General features: G+C 36.9%; 2 protein-coding genes across 4 annotated transcripts in view; one reads left to right on the top strand and one right to left on the bottom strand.

Moving 5' to 3' along the window:
- The window catches only part of LOC149775842 (translation initiation factor eIF2B subunit alpha-like), a 31107-nt gene extending 15733 nt beyond the window's left edge, over positions 1–15374 (bottom strand). Inside the window, exons 1-3 of one of the 2 annotated variants that reach the window (XM_089944033.1) lie at positions 15210–15374; positions 11879–11980; positions 9780–9919 (exon numbers count right to left, since the gene is read on the bottom strand). In XM_089944033.1, the coding sequence (XP_089800159.1) occupies positions 9780–9919; positions 11879–11980; positions 15210–15231 (264 nt within the window). In that variant the 5' untranslated portion in view covers positions 15232–15374. Of the gene's footprint in view, positions 1–9779; positions 9920–11878; positions 11981–14967; positions 15169–15209 lie in introns of those variants that run through there. The other variant, XM_089944034.1, reaches the window with a different exon arrangement.
- Positions 15375–15465: 91 nt separating this feature from the next.
- Positions 15466–19311, top strand: part of LOC149775841 (general transcription factor IIH subunit 3-like) — a 65135-nt gene continuing 61289 nt past the window's right edge. Inside the window, exons 1-2 of one of the 2 annotated variants that reach the window (XM_089943280.1) lie at positions 15466–15564; positions 17410–17518. In XM_089943280.1, the coding sequence (XP_089799406.1) occupies positions 17512–17518 (7 nt within the window). In that variant the 5' untranslated portion in view covers positions 15466–15564; positions 17410–17511. The remainder of the gene's footprint in view (positions 15565–17409; positions 17519–19311) is intronic. The other variant, XM_089943279.1, reaches the window with a different exon arrangement.

Here is a 19311-nt window from a genome sequence, read left to right as displayed (position 1 = left end):
GGCAATCTGTCAAGGGGTTAAAGAAACATGCCAAGGAAAATCTTGAACTAAAACCAAAATAAACTGCTGATGCTACTGACAGAATTTCAACTGCTGTGTCTCACTTAATGTTTTATTGCCAAAAAGTGTCGTAACTACTTTGCAAATGTAGCAAACTCACTGCTGAAAGTTATTACAACTACTGCCAATTATTTCTAGGAGTGTGTGTCTTGCCATTAAAAGAAGAAATTAACTAGATTTCATAATGCAAGTCATGGGCAAGATCCCAGGTGTAACAGGAATATGTTCTGACCCGTGGTCATCCTGGATCTCAAAAATTTGGGAGAAGTCACTTTTCCTTCCTGGCAAAACAAGAAGTAAGCAACCTTCAAGGAGATTTGATAAAATCATAGACATTTTATTAAAGCAATTTTATTATTGTTATTATTACTTTATTATTATATTATTATTTTTATTTTTTTATTATTATTATTACTACTACTGTTATTGTTTTTTGTTATTATTATCAATAGCAATAGCATCAGTTTGTAGTTGATGCTGCTGCTATTAAAAATATATTTATAATCTTGCCATCATCAGAATAATTTTTTTATAAATATTTACAATAAATTTATCACAAAAAATGGAATGGTAAGCATTCAAAAACACAAATATACCCTCACTCTCCAGCATCCCACCTGATTGCATAACTCTTCTGAAAACAGTGCGAGTAAAATGTTTGTCAACATATATTTCTAATAATGATGGCCATAATATGCACCAAGTTTCACAATAATCCACTAAAAACTGCAAGTGCAGTTGCATTCACAAAATTCTGTGAGGTCCCAGATGTCAGAGTGGTCTAAAGTACTTACCTTTACTGATCAATGCTATCTTACCACTGTCCGCATGGGTTAGAGCCTCATACTTGGGTATGTAAGAGAGCTTGCCAGTAGCTTCCTGTGGTTTGTTGGTTCTTACCGGTTCTTCTTACACCAATTATTCTGGCTGCCATGTATAGCCTATCATATGATGAAAAATGGCATTAAACCCAAAACACTAACAACAACAAAATACTGTTAAAAGCTTCTTTCAAAATATGACTTTAAATGGGTAATAACCCATATAAATGCCAGGGAATATAAGTCAAGATGAGCATCTACAGAAAATGCCCATAGTATGTACCAAGTTTCACAGCAACCTGTAAAAAACTGGAAGGCACGTTGCATTCATAAGACTATCTAGCACAGCATTCAGTTAGGTAACAAAAAGGACAATAAGTCTTATAAAAAACATCGGAACAAAGATTTGTCAATATAAGCATATTTAGATGATGCACTAACTCTAACAAAAATCACAGAAAACAATTTTTAATAGTAAATTGTTTCTTCGATTTAGGTACTACTTCAAAGATCTGAATGGGTCTTGTAAGTGGCCTTTAGTTGATGTGTCCAGGAGAAACAGAGGTCTCAAGACAAAGTCTGGTTACCCATCGAAGGAAGATGGTTCTTGGCAATGAGCAAGGAAGAAGTCATGAGTAAGACTGACCCATCTTGTCGGAACTGCAGTTAATTGGGGTCTGTGGACAGGGCATGTATTTCACTAGTTCTGCCTGCTGAAGGAAAGGTGCACCAGAGATGCCAATGCGTTTGGTTCAAAGGGAGTCTTGTTTAGCCAGATTGACACCCATGATAGGTTTCACTTGGGGCAGACAGTAAACATTTTAGGCTGAGTGTACTCAAAGTTTGCAAGTAAATCGGGTAAGTCCTTGTCTTGTCCAATATCTTTGCACCCATGATGATAAAAGTTGTTAGCTATCATGGAGCTGTAGCCTTTGAATGTACTCTGAGCTAATTTTCTTTTTTTCAAAGAGCCAGAGGAAGAAATTAGCTATCTGTGGTATTGATGCCTGGAGACGTAAAATATGTTTATTTGCGCACCACTGGGTGAAAATGTGCCATTTGCCTTCATATACTTTTAGAGTGGATGGCCGTCGTACCTGAGTGATTCTCTCCATGACTGGTTGCGAGAATTGTTTAAGTCTGAGGGCCTGTTTGACATGATCCAGATGTGCAGTTCAGGTACGATGAGGATGAGATGACAGGCTGATTCCTTGCTTTCTGTATCATTTTTGGAATCAGGTGTTGGAGGATAGGCGTATGCATTCAGGTTGTTCCAATCCAAGGATAGAGCATTGACTGCCCATGCTTTTGGATCTGGGACAGGAGAGATAAAGGCTGGGAGTTTGGTATTCCACCTTGTCATAAACAGGTCCACCAATGATCAGTCCCATCGGGTACAGATCTGGGAGAAAACCGAGGGATGAAAAGACCATTCTGTCTGAATCAATTGTTTTGTGATGAGTCGGCTATAACGCTGAGGCATCCCGGTATATGACAAAAATGTATATGGATTTGTTGTTGACCACACCAGTTTAGAAAGTCCCACACCATGACACAAAGGTCTGGGGACTTGGTTCTTCCCTGTCATTTGAGTTAAGTCACTACTGTAGAGTTGTCAGACAGAACCAGGACTCCCTTGCCAGAGAGGTGCTTCTGCCACCAGTGAAAAGCTTTCACAATGGCCATCATTTCCAGAAGACTGATGTGTAGAAGTCGTTTGTGGGGAAACCATGCACCGCTGGCATCCCAAAATAATGGTAGGAGGTGGGCTCCCCAGCCTCCATGCTGGTGTCGGTACAAATTGTAATCTCTGGCGGTGGTAAATGCAGAGGTATACCTGCCATAAGCCAAGAAAGGTTGCTCCAAGGCTGCTGATGGTGCCTCAGTTGTGAGCAGATGGTTAGAGGCTGGTCCAGTGGGTAAACTTTGGGTCTCAATTAAGATAGAAGAAGCATCTGTAATGAACATATAAAAAGACGACCTAGGACGTGGAGGTCTGCTGCTGCACTGAATAAACCAAGGAGATGAAGGAATTCCCATGCGGATAGGGTTCTCCTTAAGAGTAAAGAAGCCACCATGTTGCGGATTTTCAATGTCCGACCCTGAGGGAGACGAACGTTTTCCTGTTTATTGAACTCCATACCTAGATGAACAAAATGTAAGGAGGTTACTAGGTTGGATTTGTCCTTGTTTACGAGAAAGCCCAGATTGGTAAGTAATGTGACAAGGTTTAACATGTCTTGAAGTAAAATAGAACTGACCTAATGTTTTTGAAGGATATCGTTCAGGTAACTTCATGCTGCTGCTGTAGAAATGAAACAGACATGTGGCATGACACTTGATTCATGAGACGAGTGAAAACCCAGGGGCTGATATTGAGACCAAATGGTAGGGCTCTGAACTGGTATACCACATCGTTGTAGGCAAATGGCAGGAACTTCGTGGAAGCCTTGTGAATAGGGACATGGAAGTAAGCATCTTTTAAGTTCACAATGATGGCAAAGTCTCCCTCTTGGATGGCATTTAGCATGCAATGTGGTGTTTCCATTGAAAACCAAGGAGTGTAAATGAAGCGATAGAGAGTGCTGAGGTCGATGATGGGGCCTTTGCCTTTGGAACCAAGAAAAGTCAAGAATAAAATACCGAAAAGAGAGTGTTTCGAGCAGGTTCTACTGCCCCTTTCTGATGGAGGTTGTCTATTTCCTGTTGTAATGTGCTGGCTTTGAGTGGATCCGATGGGACATTGGTGAATGACAGAAATCTGAACAGAGGTGGAGACATGTGAAACCAATTGCCAAGTCCAGGTATTATGGCAAATTTTGTCCCATTCAGCAGCAAAGAAATGAAGTCTTCCTCCTACCGGCATGTCAGGAAAGTGCGCATTGGAGATGGCGTCAATTTTGGGTAAAAAGGCTGTCAAGCAGAGAAATGCTGAGTCGAATGAAAGGCACCCCTCTGTGTTTTATTAACTTTGGTTTGCGATGGCTGTGGCTTACAGTGAGTGGATCTCTGGTAGGAGTTTCCCAGAGGTTTGTGTCCTACAGGTGGCTCTTGGATCCCTTTCCTGATTTCCCATATTATCCATGTAAAGGCGCTGTGGTGGGTGATTAGGGAAATCTGATTCTTTGGTGGCCTGATTTGAACCTCTTTAATCTGGCCATTGAACAAAAAGTTGGACAATAAAGGTTGTGTGCACAGTCTGGCTTTATTGTGGTTCTTCAGGAAGGTGGAGGTTGTGAGTACAGAGTCCAGTTCAGCCAATTGTAGATTGGTAGCAGCGGTGATGGCATTGGCCAAGGTGTGTTGTGCTGCCCTATTTAAAACATAGATCATGCGTGGTAACAACTTCCAAGTTCCATACATGCCCTGTAGAAGTCGAAGTGGGAGGAGAGAGGCTATGTTCCGCTTGTTGGAAAATTGCCATGGAAACAAAGTTCAGCAAAGAGCCCACAGCAATGATGTTGCACACTAACTGTTGAGAATCATCAAAGGTCACTCAGTCCATATGTATGGGGTGCCATTTGGACATCCCCAAAGCGGTGATATTCCGCTCTATTGCTGGGATTTCCAAGTGAAAGACTGGCATGCGACAATGGTAGAAACATCTATGGAGGTGAGATGGAAGGTGTTTTTGTGTAAAGAAAATTCTGTTAATACTGGGATCCTGCAATTAGTGATAAAGACAGTTCAAAATGTCTGTAACTCTCCCTGACTGTGATAGTAACTTGAAGGCAGGCTCCTCTTTTTTGTCATAAGATCAAAAGAAGCTGGGACTCTAGTCCAGTTTGGTGTTGGCGTAGGGGGAGGTGGGCAAAACTCAGGGGGGTAAAAGGAGGAACACTTCCTCAATGGAGGCCCTGAAGGCTGAATCTTCATCTGCCATCGTATAGTCCAGAATCGATGGCATTCCTTGAGAACAAGCATCATCATCCTTAGGGGTATGAGATGAGCCTGAAGAGTGACAAGATCTATCACCCACTAAACTCATAGTATGTCCCGAATTAGAAACTGTGACCTCCAAGAAAGTCATTTAGAATAGAGGCTCTTCCCATGGCAGGCTGTTGGGAGACTGGTGATTCAATGTCTGTAGAACACTGAGGAGCTAAATGAGGCATCATGCAGGAAGGGAGTCCTGAGGAGGAAATGTGTTGGAGTGGTCCCTGGGTATTTTCTCGTAGATCTGTTTCGATGCACTGGGATAAGGGCTGTTGTGTGACTGAGCCCTAAAAAGAAGATGTTGTTGCCACTCCTGATCACTCGAACATGGCCATGGCTGGCTGTAATGGAATTAGGCCATGTGTGTGGGAGAAATATCGTTCAATTCATAAAGCTGGGACAGATTACAGGCTGCTTGACCCAAGTAACCTGCCTGTATATCTGAAGATTGAGAGGAAAGTAATGGCTGTTTGTTTAAGCCCTTTCTCTCATTGATCCACAAGAGAAATAGAGTAAAGTCCAATAGGAATTGCCAATAACACTGGGTCTAGAGGAGATGACTTGGGTGCTGAGGTAGTTTCTGATCTTGTTGCTTTCCGGCGCTTAGTGGCTGAAGGGATAGAGGTAGAATTGTCCCCCTTACCCACCAAAAATTACTGTATGGATGAAGGGTCAGCTTGTAGACTGATGATGTTATCATCTTTTAAATTCTGTTTGTGCTTTGCCCATATATGACAAAGAGGACAATGACAAAATCTTCAGGAGCCAAGTGTTTTGTCAATATGGACTTCTTTGGATGATGACTATAACATTTGAAACTGTTTTCACTAAAAACTGTAAAAGTAGCTGTCTTCACAAGATTCCAGCATATGCTACATACAATTACAAGTCAAAAAGGGCATTAACTCTGATAAAAATTTTTTGCAGGAATGCAACGATTTCTCAGTATGTGCATCTTCTGCTGAAAAGTATAATATATACTACATCTCAAACCAATCCATGAACAAAAGGCCCAAGTGGGCCTGATATTGCTTACCTAGCTCATATAACAGTTTCACTAAGCAGGCTTACATAGTAGTGTAAAAACACATCCTGTGCAAGCTATCTCCCAAACTTTATAACAGTTAGATTTCACTTATTTTACTATATCTTGATACAAATTCTTTATAAATGATGATGGCATAATTAATATGCAGTCTCTGGCTCATAACTGAAGTTATCCAAGATAAACCCAACAGACTAAAAATATGACTTGATGAGTCACTCAGATAAAAGATCTCACACTTTATTGAAACAGTACAATATTCTTATGGTACAAGCATTTTTTCCTAGCTCAAAGAAAATCAGATTACCAGAGTGATACCAAGCCTGGCCAATCAAAGGTAACATTACGTGATTAATATGTGTTGATCTCATTTATTTTCAATCCCAAAGAAGATCCTGATAATGCAAGCCAATGTTTTAAATTTTTATCAAAGCTGGATCAGAAATATAGCTTCCAGCATGGTAAAAAGCATAACCACAGCATGCAAGATCAATTCATTGATGCATGCATCTCCCTCATTTTCAAACCTGTACAAACTCTTGGTGATATAATTGCACACTGCAAGTTTGATCAATTTAAAATCAGAAATCTGGCCTAAGGAGCAGCAACAAGGTCAGCCAATTGGATGCAAGATTATCTCATTATATTTTGTCAAAATGACATAATATTATGACTGTCAATTTAACATAATATTATGACACTGTCAATATGACATAAGTTTTTACCCAACTGTATCATACTGCTTTGTACTCTGGAGGGAGACCAGAAGTAAAATGATATGGTTGTCTGTCTCCTATTAAAAACTTAAAAGAGAAATGTCAATAAAATTAAAAAGTTAGTTACAGTCCTGTGAAGAAAAAAATGATAACGTGAATGGTGTGTGTGTGTAATTTGGATTTTTTAAGTAGCTTTAATAGTTTTTCAGCTATATCACTGCAGTGTGGCAGTTTAGAGTGATGTCTAGCACTGGGATATCATGCCGCAGACACATAGCATGACGTCCCACCCAGTCACATTATCCTGACACCAGGCCGACCAGTCCTAACACTAACCTCTTAATGCAATCTTTTTATATAATAATAACAGCTGGATACCAAAAAAAAAGTAAATCATCTTTATGTTGATTATATATTTGGACAAAAAAGATCTTATCAAAAGAGTCTTGTATATTTAATGTATCTGTGTTCAGGTGTCATTTAGGTGTCATTTATATTATCTGATGTCATCTAGTTTGGGGTATATTACTGAACAGCCCCAATTATAGCCCAGTGATTAACTAAGTGCAATAAAGTTTGATAACTGGACAACTGGTAACTGATAACTTCAGATACTATTGGGGAAGGTATCATTAACACATTAACCCCTGGAGGTTTTTGCCATTTTTGCCAGAAAATCAAGTAGGAAACACATTTTGAAAGCTATTTCTGAATAGATTCGAAAACACCAAATCCCCAGTCATCTTTCAATAACATATTTTTGCTAACATTTTGTATACAGGTTTTATGAGAAAACAACAAATGAAAAATACTACAATATTGTTTAATGATGAAATTTAAACTATAATTAATTTCCTAAAATTGCTTTATAATGATCTTGAAGATTGGTTAACATACATTGTTATTTCAGAAATATATAACTTATGCATCAGATTTAATACAAAATAAATTGTCCTCTTAACAGACATCAGCATTACTTTAAATGCATTATTATTGTTGCTGTTTTTTCTCTTCAATCATTTTGGAAAGAGAAGCTACTGCTGACATCTTGTAATTATAATAATAATAATAATAATAATAATGAGGACTTTGTATAGTGCATAATCTTTAAAAGCTCTAAGCGCTTTACAACATTAGACAGCACCTAAAAACATATATAATGAAAAGATTATGAAAAGCAAACACCATGAAATTAGAAAACAAAAAACATGCTGAAAATAGTTATGGTGCTGAAGGATGTAGCTAGCTTGCTTTGATGAAGAGTGCACGTGCTATTAAAGTCACCGCCAAGGTCAACTTTGGATGGCCAAACAAATGCTTGTTTGTTATTTGCAATGGCAATGAAACTTAACAGGTCATCAAAAGAAATAAACCAGGAAAACTTGACTATAGTCTGACTATACATCCCCGTTTGTTTGTACCCACCCCCTACCGATTTCAATAACGAAATAATTTAATGTGATAAAAAGTACACAGAACTAAGTCAACTGAATCATTGATTTATAATTTATAACCTGACTGTGACCAGAATGGCACTAATACTGGCATCCCCTGCACCTTTTATGCTTAATGGACTTTCCATAATAATATGGCACCATATTACGTACACTATGGGACGACATAATGACGTAGTTCATCCTATTTGGTAACTGCTGGATAGTTCCGTAAATTACCATAACACTGAGAGTTTGGAATTATATCCCTTTGCACACATGAACATAGAAATTAAACCGCTTGTTAAATCCACGTGAAAGGCAAATTTGTTGTTGTCATTCTTTTCCTTTGCTTGATTTAACATTGTAAATATCAGAAGCAGACAACATATGTATGTACATCTGTAGTCGTGCACACACCCCTTCGCAGAAAATGGGACTTGTCCAGGAACTGGTAATGGATCTCAAGCATGTCCGTCTATTATATTGAAAAGTTCTGTTAAGCATGAAATGCACAGATGATGATGGTGTTAGGGCCACTCTACTCACAGTCTGGTTAGAAATAATAAATGAATATACTTATACTAAGTTCCTTGCACTTTTTATCACGCTAAAGGTTTCCATTACTGAATTCAGTAGTGGGGTACAAACAGGTTGGTATAGTCAGACTATACATGCGAGTCTAACAGCCTTGGACAATTTATTTGTGATTATGGAAAGAAATTAAAATTTTCGGGTTTATTTCAACTTTCAAAGACTTTTATAGACCTCATGGTAATCTGCTCGATTTTCCCAAACTTTCAAGGCCTTGAAAATGCTACCTCATTTTTCACAAACTCTCAAAGACCTTCAAAGACCATATGAACCCTGCTGAGCCAGTGATAACACTGCCTCTCTCTCTTGCAGAGGAATTCAATGATTTGACACATTGCATTTTCATTTATCATTTAGTTGATACAGAAATTGCTAGCTGATGATATTCCATTTTTCACAATGTTAAATGATGAAGACACACTCTTAGTAATATATCCCCCAACAGCACAACTCCATCTCATGGCGCAATCTGAGAACAATCTATAAAAATTTCACGTTCAACAACAGAAAAAGAATGCTGATTTGCAAGGTGGGGCTCATCTTAATACATCACATGGACTCAAGTCACAAAAGCTACTTAAGTTGTACATGGCCTAGAAGGAATATTTTGACATGTACATATAAACCAAAGTCCACTGCATGGTACTACAATAAATTTAGTGTTAATTTAATGGTCTATTATTTTCAGGTATAAACATTTGTGAATTTTCTGGATGCTGCAACAACCAATTTAAAGATGTGATTTACTGTAAGTCATCAATAAAAATAACTGAACCCGCTTCCAAATCTACATATTTAAGTACCCTTTAAACTGAAATTTTTTGTTTGCCAAAACAATGAATTCATGTCTAATAAAACAATTAGGCATGGCTAAATTATGCTTTCATGGTGAAATTCAATGATAAATATAAAATGACACTGGCTAAAAAAAATGTGACTGACCACTTCTGATTTCGGTTATGTCTAATCTATTTGAGAAAAAAATTAATATATACTGATATAAATTGTAAGATACTATCTGCTCATATTAATAGCTGGTGTAAATGCGAATCTACTGTCTGCTCTATCAGTAACTGGTGTAAATGGAGACTTCCTGTCGCCTCATATTAGTAACTGGTGTAAATGGGGACATAATGTCTGCTCATATTTAACAACTGGTGTAATGGGGACCTACCGGCTGGTCAAGACTGGCCAATGTGATGAATCTGAGGAACAATTCACACCCAGATGAGATGGATGTCACACTGCTATCTGTCTGGGTCAACACACTGATTGCATCTCTCAATTTCGCTCTCATTCCTGCTAGTGTTTCAACTAAAGAGAGAAGAGAAAGATTTATATATATTTATATGCATCTGATTCTTAAAAAAGAACAACAGATCTAAGCCTAGCAATAGAACTTAATAGATGAAATTCTGTAATCTTTAATACCAGTGAATTATGAAAAATAATCATTATGATTAATAATTATTAATTATTAATAATAGAAGTATTATTCTATTGAAAGAAATGTGTATTCTGTTTCAAAGTCAAAGAAAGGTGAAAATACGATTAATTTTTTTATGCATCATTTTAATATGCATCATTTTTTGTGGTTTTCAGAAAAATGCTATATTCATTTGTACTTAGGCTCAGTAGATTTGTAAATTTGGAGAAAAAATCCATTATTTTTAAATTCAGACAGATGATTGTTTTGCTGAACACTGAAATTTGTGGTTTGAAAGCCTAGAAGCTGGTGCCTTGTGAAAATTGTTACATATAATGTCTGCATGTTGTGATGTCATATGACCCAATTTTACTACCAGTTAAACGAAGTTATGTAAATAAAATCATTAACAAGTATGATATGTACTTCTGTAAAAGTCGTGTCCTACCACAAACAGACATGGATCTATTGTTGCATAGTGCACTGGCAGATCAAGTTCTACTTTGTTTTACTAATTATTCCTAACTAAAAGTACAGACCCAGATCTGCTGGCATATTAGATAAACAGATCTGGGTCCATGCCGTTTGCAGTTGGATCCTATTTATAAGTGAGTATACAGTAATTCCCAGTCATAGCCATATACAGCTGATTTGTGACAGAAGACTCCAGTGAAATAATTTTCAGTAATTAAAGTGTCAAATTATTTGAAATCACATTGAGAAATTGGCCTTACTTATATAATAAACTGTTATTTACTGATGTAATCTGACTATTTACCTACATGGGGAGTTATGTTGTTGTTATGGGGTTTAATGCCATTTTTCAGCACAAAATAGGCTATGCATGGCAGCCAGTATTAATGGTGGAGGAAGAACCCGGGAAGAACCACCGACCCACGAGAAGCTACTGGCAAGCTTTCTCACATACCCACATTGGCTGAATCCTAGACTCGAACCCATGCAGGCAGAGGTGAGATGGCAGTGATCCGTAACAGAGAGCGCTTTAGACCACTCTGCCACTCAGGGCCCTGACATGGGGAGTTATAAATAAGCTGACCTTCATAAATTGCAGAATACTGTTTGCTTCATTTGGAGTTAGGTCAAAATGGCATTTTTGCTGATTTCTCAGCACAATTATGTGGGCACAACTCCTCCTGAAATCCCCACAAACAGTTTGCAAGTTATGCTCCTCCTGAAATCCCCATGAACAGTTAGCAAGTTATGCTCCTCCTGAAATCCCCATGAACAGTTTGCAAGTTATGCTCCTCCTGAAATCCCCAAAAACAGTTTGCAAGTTATGCTCCTCCTGAAATTCCCACAAACAGTTTGCAAATTATGCTCCTCCTGAAATCCCCATGAACAGTTTGCAAGTTATGCTCCTTCTGAAATCCCCATGAACAGTTTGCAAGTTATGCTCCTCCTAAAATCCCCATGATCAGTTTGCAAGTTATGCTCCTCCTGAAATCCCCACAAACAGTTTGCAAGTTATGCTCCTCCTGAAATCCCCACAAACAGTTTGGAAGTTATGCTCCTCCTGAAATCCCCATGAACAGTTTGTATGTTATGCTTCTCCTGAAATCCCCATGAACAATTTGTAAGTTATGCTCCTCCTGAAATCCCCATGAACAGTTTGCAAGTTATTCTCTGGAAATGTATGTTTGCAAACTGACAGACCAACAGACATGGTGATAACAATATTTCCCCATATTTTCATACTGGGATGTGGGTTGTGGGGGTGAGAAAAAAAAATGATTCCAAATGAGTGGTTAATTTAAAGGAATTCTCAAACACCCCACCCTCCTCCAAAGGAAAGAGTGCTAATTCTATAGGAAAACTGAGATACTTACATTTGTTTGTCTCAATAAAATGCAGGAGTGTTTCAATTGCAGCCACTGCAGCCGACATGTCTGGGTTATCATTCACCAACTGACTAAAGTATGACAGAACCCCTGTGTAAAGAGAAAATACAACACCTCATCAACTTTCTGCATGTGTTGGAGACATGAGCACTGATTAATACCATTGTATAATTTTGTACTACATACTGAAACCTATAACGTAAAACCATTTATTGGTTCCTGACTGAAAAATGTGGTCCACATTGGAAGGCTGGTCTGATTTCTGAGGTAAAACATGAACTTTCATAATAAAAGGGAATAAGATTATTGTTTGGGAGTAGACTGAGTGTTCCAAAGAAGAGGTACATTTCACTGTGTGTGTGTGTCTGTGCATCTGAAAATGGCATATATGTGCATGTGCATTTGCACAAAGCATATCATTTTATTAAATATTTCCCTTTCTTTTAAAAGAATTTAATTTAATGTATATTTGAAAACAGCATTATCAATATCCTGTGTGTGCATACCAAAACAGCATTATCTGTGTACTGTGTGTGCATTTGAAAACAGCATTATCAATGTACATGTACTTTGTGCATACCGGAAACAGCATATTTTACTGTATATGTGCGAGCATTGAAAAACAGTATATCATTTTACAATATGTATCGATGTGCATTTCAGCACAGCATATCATTTTGTCTGTAATATTGTGCATGCATTTACAAACAGAATATCATTTTAAGGTGTGTGTTTGTGTATGCATCTAAAACTGGAGATCATTTTGCTGTGTATATGTGTGTGCATCTAAAACAGAAGATCATTTTGCTGTGTGTATGTGTGTGTGCATTTAAAAGCTGCATCTTGTTTAACTGTGCACATTTATTTGCCTATCATTTTATCTGAAGCATATCATCATTCATTAGATTTCTAAAAAAATATTTGCCTCAGATAAAATGCTATTTCTGTACTGATTCTATTGGACACAAGATGCTTTGATCATTCCAGTAATATGAAAAAATAACAATTAGGAAAACACAATCTTCAAAATTGGTATCTGTAAAAAATAGAAATGTTTCAATGACTAGGACTTTAATTTTGCCCCAAAATAAAATAAGTGACATTAGAGTAGATAATAAAAATTTAAATTATCAAGGATATAGTTTATATATAGAATGCAGCTTTGCCAAAGCCAGACAAATAGTCAGTTGACATGAATAGAGAATACGGTAAATCTACAATATAACAGCTGGGTGGTACTGATAACTTAAATATTAACGGATATTTGTTTTTTAGTTACATATTTTTACCTGTTTTACCTGAAAATATATGCTATCAGTATGGTTCGATGAAAGACATTTAAGAAAACTACATATGTCACCATGTCATTTCATTACTTTATTACAGATCCTACAAAAGGAGACTAGTCTTGTAAATACAAATAAAATTGGTTCTTTGACAATACTTTTATTTCTTTAATGAGCAAAACAAAAATCAGACACTTATTCCCTATTTATTGTATGTTACCGCAACCTAAAAGGTACTGAAATGTGATGTCTGAAATATAATATTTTCAGCATTGGATGGCACACCCTGGGTTCAGTTCTTTGCCCTAACAATTAATTTATCTGACCAGAAAATATGGTACTCATGTTGAGTCTATCAAAACTTGAAAAACAAATATGAATTGACTTTCAAATAAAACACAATTATGTGTTGCTTGACTTCTGGAACAGATATGGGAATAGGTATTCCTGTAAATGTGCTGAATACCATCCATACCAGATTATAAGTCAAGACCAACTGTGTGGACACAGATCTACCATCACATAATGCACTGGTAGATCTGGGTCTGTGCAGTTTGTTAGGAATAATCAGTAAAACAAACAACATAGACCCTGATCTGCTGGTGCATTTTGGGATGTTAGAACAGGGACTATGCTGTTTGCAGTTGGACTCAACTTATAAGCATGTACATAAGGTAGTAATCCTATGGATAAGTAAAAGTCTATGTAACTCATTACTAATGCTATACGACACATTTATTTTAGTTGTTTATTTATCATGTGGCCTATAAAAACATATACCTCCCATTTTTCTATCTTATGATTTTTCAGAATGTCAGCATTCTCACACTGCAGTCATTTCTGGTTACATAAACAAATGCAATATCAATGGTATTATATTCCATCCTTTTGTTTAATAATCCCTTATGTACACACTAGTGGGACATGGTTAACACTACATGACTGACCAACACCTCTCAATGAACCAGACATTTTTCAACTAAACTTCCTCAGCAGAAACCATAAGGAGAATTCAGAGAAGGAAAATTCAAGAGTAGTGGGATAAAATGTTAGGCTGCCACTCAGTCTGATGTAACTATTTTTCCAAAGACACATAAATCAGACTCTCTGGCAGCCAAAAACATAAAATATGACAAAACTAAGAGATAAAGAACCTTTAGCCACATTGGGTTGATAAGAATACATGGCCTGAACTAACAGACACAGAAGGAAAGATGTTTTGCAGCCAACTGCAAACAATATCCCAAACTGGCATGGGTTGAATATTCAACCAGTGTATTTGTCAATGTAATTTACAAATTCATGGTATATTCAGTCATTGCCCATGACAGTTTTGAACTTCATAAAGCCTATGCATCATAGTATATGCATGACATTAAGCAGAAAATCCCTGATGTTAGAGCTGCTAACAGAGAATAGTCATTTGAAATTTAAATGAAATGTTAAAAAACAAGAAGAAATTAGTACTTTCTTGAACAACTACACCCAAGGCCAATATGGAAAAACATTTCTGATGTGGAAATGCTGTGGGTACTCTAGAAGAACAGATTTAAACTTGGTGCTAATTATATGCACAGACGAAGAGCAAGATAATTTTCTGTCAGTTGATAAAGTCTCGAGAGAAGTAGTTAGCAAGAGTCTCAATTCAAGTAAATTAATTTCAGTTTTAGCTGATAGAAATACATATCAGAGCAGGACAGACTGCAAATAAGATACATTACAATAAAAGTTAAGCCCTTCGAATAAATAAATCTACTGTACATTATTTTCTTTATGGATTAAAATGCATACCTCAATTCTACGCAAGGGAGTTACTTTTTGAGACAAGTGATAATGTTGGTGAGGAATGTGAATTTTCTGAAACCTCTTGTCCTGAACATGTGGGTAGAAGAAAATCTGACAGACACACGCAAGCACACATACGCGTTACATGTTAATAGAAGTATGCATAATGTGTCCACATCAAGTAATTTGTTTGATAAAACGGGTATATGTTTTGGAGGGTATTCAACAGACACTTGTGCTGTTTTTACCAGCTTTGTCAATCTGATCCATGCTACCTAGACTCTATTGTAGCACTCTGATATCCTTATTCTTCAACGAAATGTCTAATACCCCTATAAAAATATGTTATGGGACAATTTCGCCGAATATAGATGTTACAACCCTACTTCAACCGGAAGTTGTTCTACCGGAAGTTGAAGCCACCAGCTTTGCTTGTGTGACTATATTTCATTGGCTGAAAATATAAAACTATCCAATACAATTAAGCGTGCCAAAATGCAAGGTAATCGTGTCACGTGAACAAACAAGATTAAACCACATGGATGTAGAGCGACATGTTTACAACACTGGTAAAGTGTGATCATATTGTCATTCGAATAGACTGTTGAGTATTGAATTATTTTTCATCTTAGTAACCTGATAAGATTTCAAATTAAAATTTCATATGCACTTGCTAATAAAGAAAAAGTTTGAACGAACGAAAAACTTCGCAAGAATTCCATCAAAATGTGAAACATATATTACCATGAGATTATTTGAAATAGTCCTACAACGTAAGACACATCACCCGTTATATTTGTTCTGGGAAGTGATAGCACTAAAACAAAACCAACATGTGCTATGTCTTACATTGTATGACTAATTTGAAATGAGTTTGAGTGAGCCCCTTGCATCTGAAACAAATGCAGACCATCATATATTTATATATATATATATATATATATATATATATATATATATATATATATATATATATATATTTATTTATTTATTTATTTCAGGTAAATTAGTTTACACTTATTTTTGGACAGGCCCGATGACGAACTCATTTATAATACTAGAGAGACCTGATCTATATTTAGAGTGGCTCCCGGCATCAGGCTGACAGAATTGTTTATCTATAACTTTAAATCAGATTTTAGTTTTTGTACAGAATGAAGATATCACTCCAGTGGCCTAGTGGTTAGAGCATCCGCCTTGGATGCAGGAAGTCGCAGGTTTGAACCCTGGCTGAGTCATACCAAAGACTTATAAAAATGGTACTAACAGCTGCCTCACTTGGCGCTCAGCATTAAGTGGTTAGTGTTAGGACTGATCAGCCAGGTGTCAGGATAATGTGACTGGGTGGGACATCATGCTACATGTCTGCAACATGATGCCCCAGTGCTAGACATCACTATAAACTGCCACACTACAAACAATCAGTCTGAGTCCATACAGTTTATCAACCTGGTTTGTTACTAAACAACTTATGGTATATTTTGGTTTGATTGGGTGGATTTAATGCCATATTTCAGCACATGATAGGCTGTACATGGCATGGAGCATATTAGGTGAAGGAAGAACCTGGGCAAACCTCTGGATGAACCACTGACCCACTAGAAGCTATTGCCAAGTTTCTAACATACCTAATTTGGCTGAGCCTAGATTCAAGCACATGTGGACAGAGATGAGATGTCAGTGATCTGTAAAAGCGAGCGCCTTAGACTACTCTGCCATCTTTGGGTCCCCTCTTATGATATCTAGTTTGTCATATCAGAATGGGGTTTTTGCTGAAAAAGTTTTTATGTTGTCTAGTTGGTTATAAATGAAAATGGCGCCCATCTGACTTCCAATATGGCCACCACAATGACCATCTTGAAAACGTTGTTATTACTATTTCTTCTAAATAGCTGGTCAGATCAGTGTTGTGCTTTCACCAAAAGACTTCTTATTATGTCTGGTTGTTCCTAAATGTTACTAGTGCCACTCTTATCCAATATGGCCACCATGGCATTCATTTTAAAAATGTTGTCATAATTTCTCCTCCGAAATGGAAAGTCACATTAACATAGTGTTTCCAGCCATAAGACTTATTATGATGTCTTGTTGGTCTAATCTGACATAAGTATGTCCAACTAAGCAGCTAATTTGAAAATTTTGCTGTTGTTGAAGAATATCTGAAATGGTTTCAACACTTGGAAGTTAAAAGAAAGCAATGATTTTATAATTCATTGGAAATTCTTTAAAGCCATTAGAGTTTCAGTCCCTTCAAGGGAGTCTTGTTTCACACTAGGTTAGCAATATCATTCTGCTGATCAAAACTTTTGTATATCCAAACTGAACTGGTGTCACCTGGGGTAATTTGGATGAATGTACTTGTATGTACTTTACTGTCATGGATCTTTACAATGAAATCTTTTGTAGTGCTATTTTCTGTACATTCAACTTAAAGTTGTTTAATTTCAGGTCTGTTAAAGTGTCTGCCTTGGTGATGTAGCAACAAGTCTTTTGAGGATGATTCTCTAGATATGACGGGGATCTATTGAGTGTTCAACTGAATTGAGCAAAATGAGTGGTATGTACAGTGACTCTGTAACAAGGAAAATGTTGAATGAGTTACATACGTACTAATTTGTTATCAATATTTTATAATATTGCTTGCATAAATATTCCCATGTTGTCTTTTATTCCCAAGCTTTCAGATGAAATCTAGGATATTATGTACTTCCTGTATTTATGTCTATCAATCTGCCCATTTCTTCATTACCTCATCTCTTAACAGAAATGTTGGTTGGGAATTAATAGAATTGAAGTCAAAACATTATCTTGCCCATTTGGAGACCATTTAAAAAAGGAATATAATATTATGCCTCCCTTCCTGGAGTCCTTTTAATTGTGGGGCGGGGTGTTGTGATCAAGGTTAAATGTGATGACAAAATAAATAACAGTGACAGTATTAATTCTTTTCTTTTTTCTGTTCAAACTGTTTGCATACAGTTATGGCTAACATTCTACATGATAGTCAGTCAGCTCTAGGCATCTCTTCCTTCCACAGTAGGTGTGTGTATCAAATGGATGAAATCACTAAGAAACATAAATAAATGCTGTACTTATTAAAGTACATGTTAGACCACTTGCCTCTTGCACTTCATTTTCATTTCTTCAGCAATGTTGCATTTATGTGAATAGTTGTTTACATACTCTGTGTGAGTGTGATGTTTACATGATAGAGGGCCACAAGGTAGATTATATTCTCATTTGTAACTAATTGAGTCACCCTCTGAAAATAAAGTTTTTGTTAGTAGTAGTGGTAGTAGTAGTAGTAGCAGTATTATTATTATCTATCCCTATGTTCCTCTTTCCACCTGTTCATTCATAGCATACATTAAGGTCAATTTTAAAGGTTTTACTGTCAAACAAGATAAAAGGTAGCCCAGGAAAATGTTGATCTTTTGTTGTAGAATAAGGTAGACACTTTTCTTGGAATGGCATTTGCAGCAAGGCTGTCACTGAACATGCCTATAAGTATAAACCTACAATTATTACAATTACAACCTAATCCTACAATTATTATAATTTTTAATTTAAATGATCTTCAGATGTATGTTGTACACTTCTCTTGTGAGTGAAATTATCAGAATGTAGTCTTGTTGTTGTGGGGTTTAACACCATTTTCAGCACACGATAGACTATGCATGGCAGCCAGTATTAATGGTGGAGGAAGAACTCGGGGGTGGGGGGAACCCCAGGAAGAACCACCGACCCACAAGAAGCTACTGGTAAGCTTTTACACATACCCACATTGGCCGAACCCTAGACTCGAACCCACGCAGACAGAGATGAGATGGCAGTGATCCGTAACGGAAAGCGCTTTTGACCACTCAGCCACTCGGGGCCCCCGAAAGTAGGCTTGAATTGTTTGAACAAAACAAATACTGATAGACTCTCCTACACTGTGCAATTAGATTAGCATGGAAAGCTTTATTTTTCACATTTAAGCGACTTTTGTTTGTGTAGCTATTTGTTTCATACACTTCAATATCTTGAAAACTATGTCATATGCACATTAAGTATAGTATATTAGTATGTCAGTGCATCTCAAGAAGAGACACTTTGATCTTATTTTCAGGATTGAGAGTCTGTTGTATTTTTTTTGTACCAGTATTTACAAGTAAAGATCTTTACCTAACATTGAATCATCACATAACTTTCCTTAATAGGAACTTTAGCAGTTAATATATATACAGTATTATCAGTATTGTAATTTGATACAGATTCATATATGACAAGTTTGGAGCTATTGGGACCTTACAAAAACCCAGTCAAATTCAGTCTGGATCACAATACATGACATGACAGTGTGTATGA

This window comes from Sinohyriopsis cumingii, chromosome 19, assembly GCF_028554795.1.
Source record: "Sinohyriopsis cumingii isolate HCF-2022 chromosome 19, ASM2855479v2, whole genome shotgun sequence".
Lineage (NCBI taxonomy): Eukaryota > Metazoa > Mollusca > Bivalvia > Unionida > Unionidae > Sinohyriopsis > Sinohyriopsis cumingii.
This window is presented reverse-complemented; position numbering and strand designations above follow the sequence as displayed.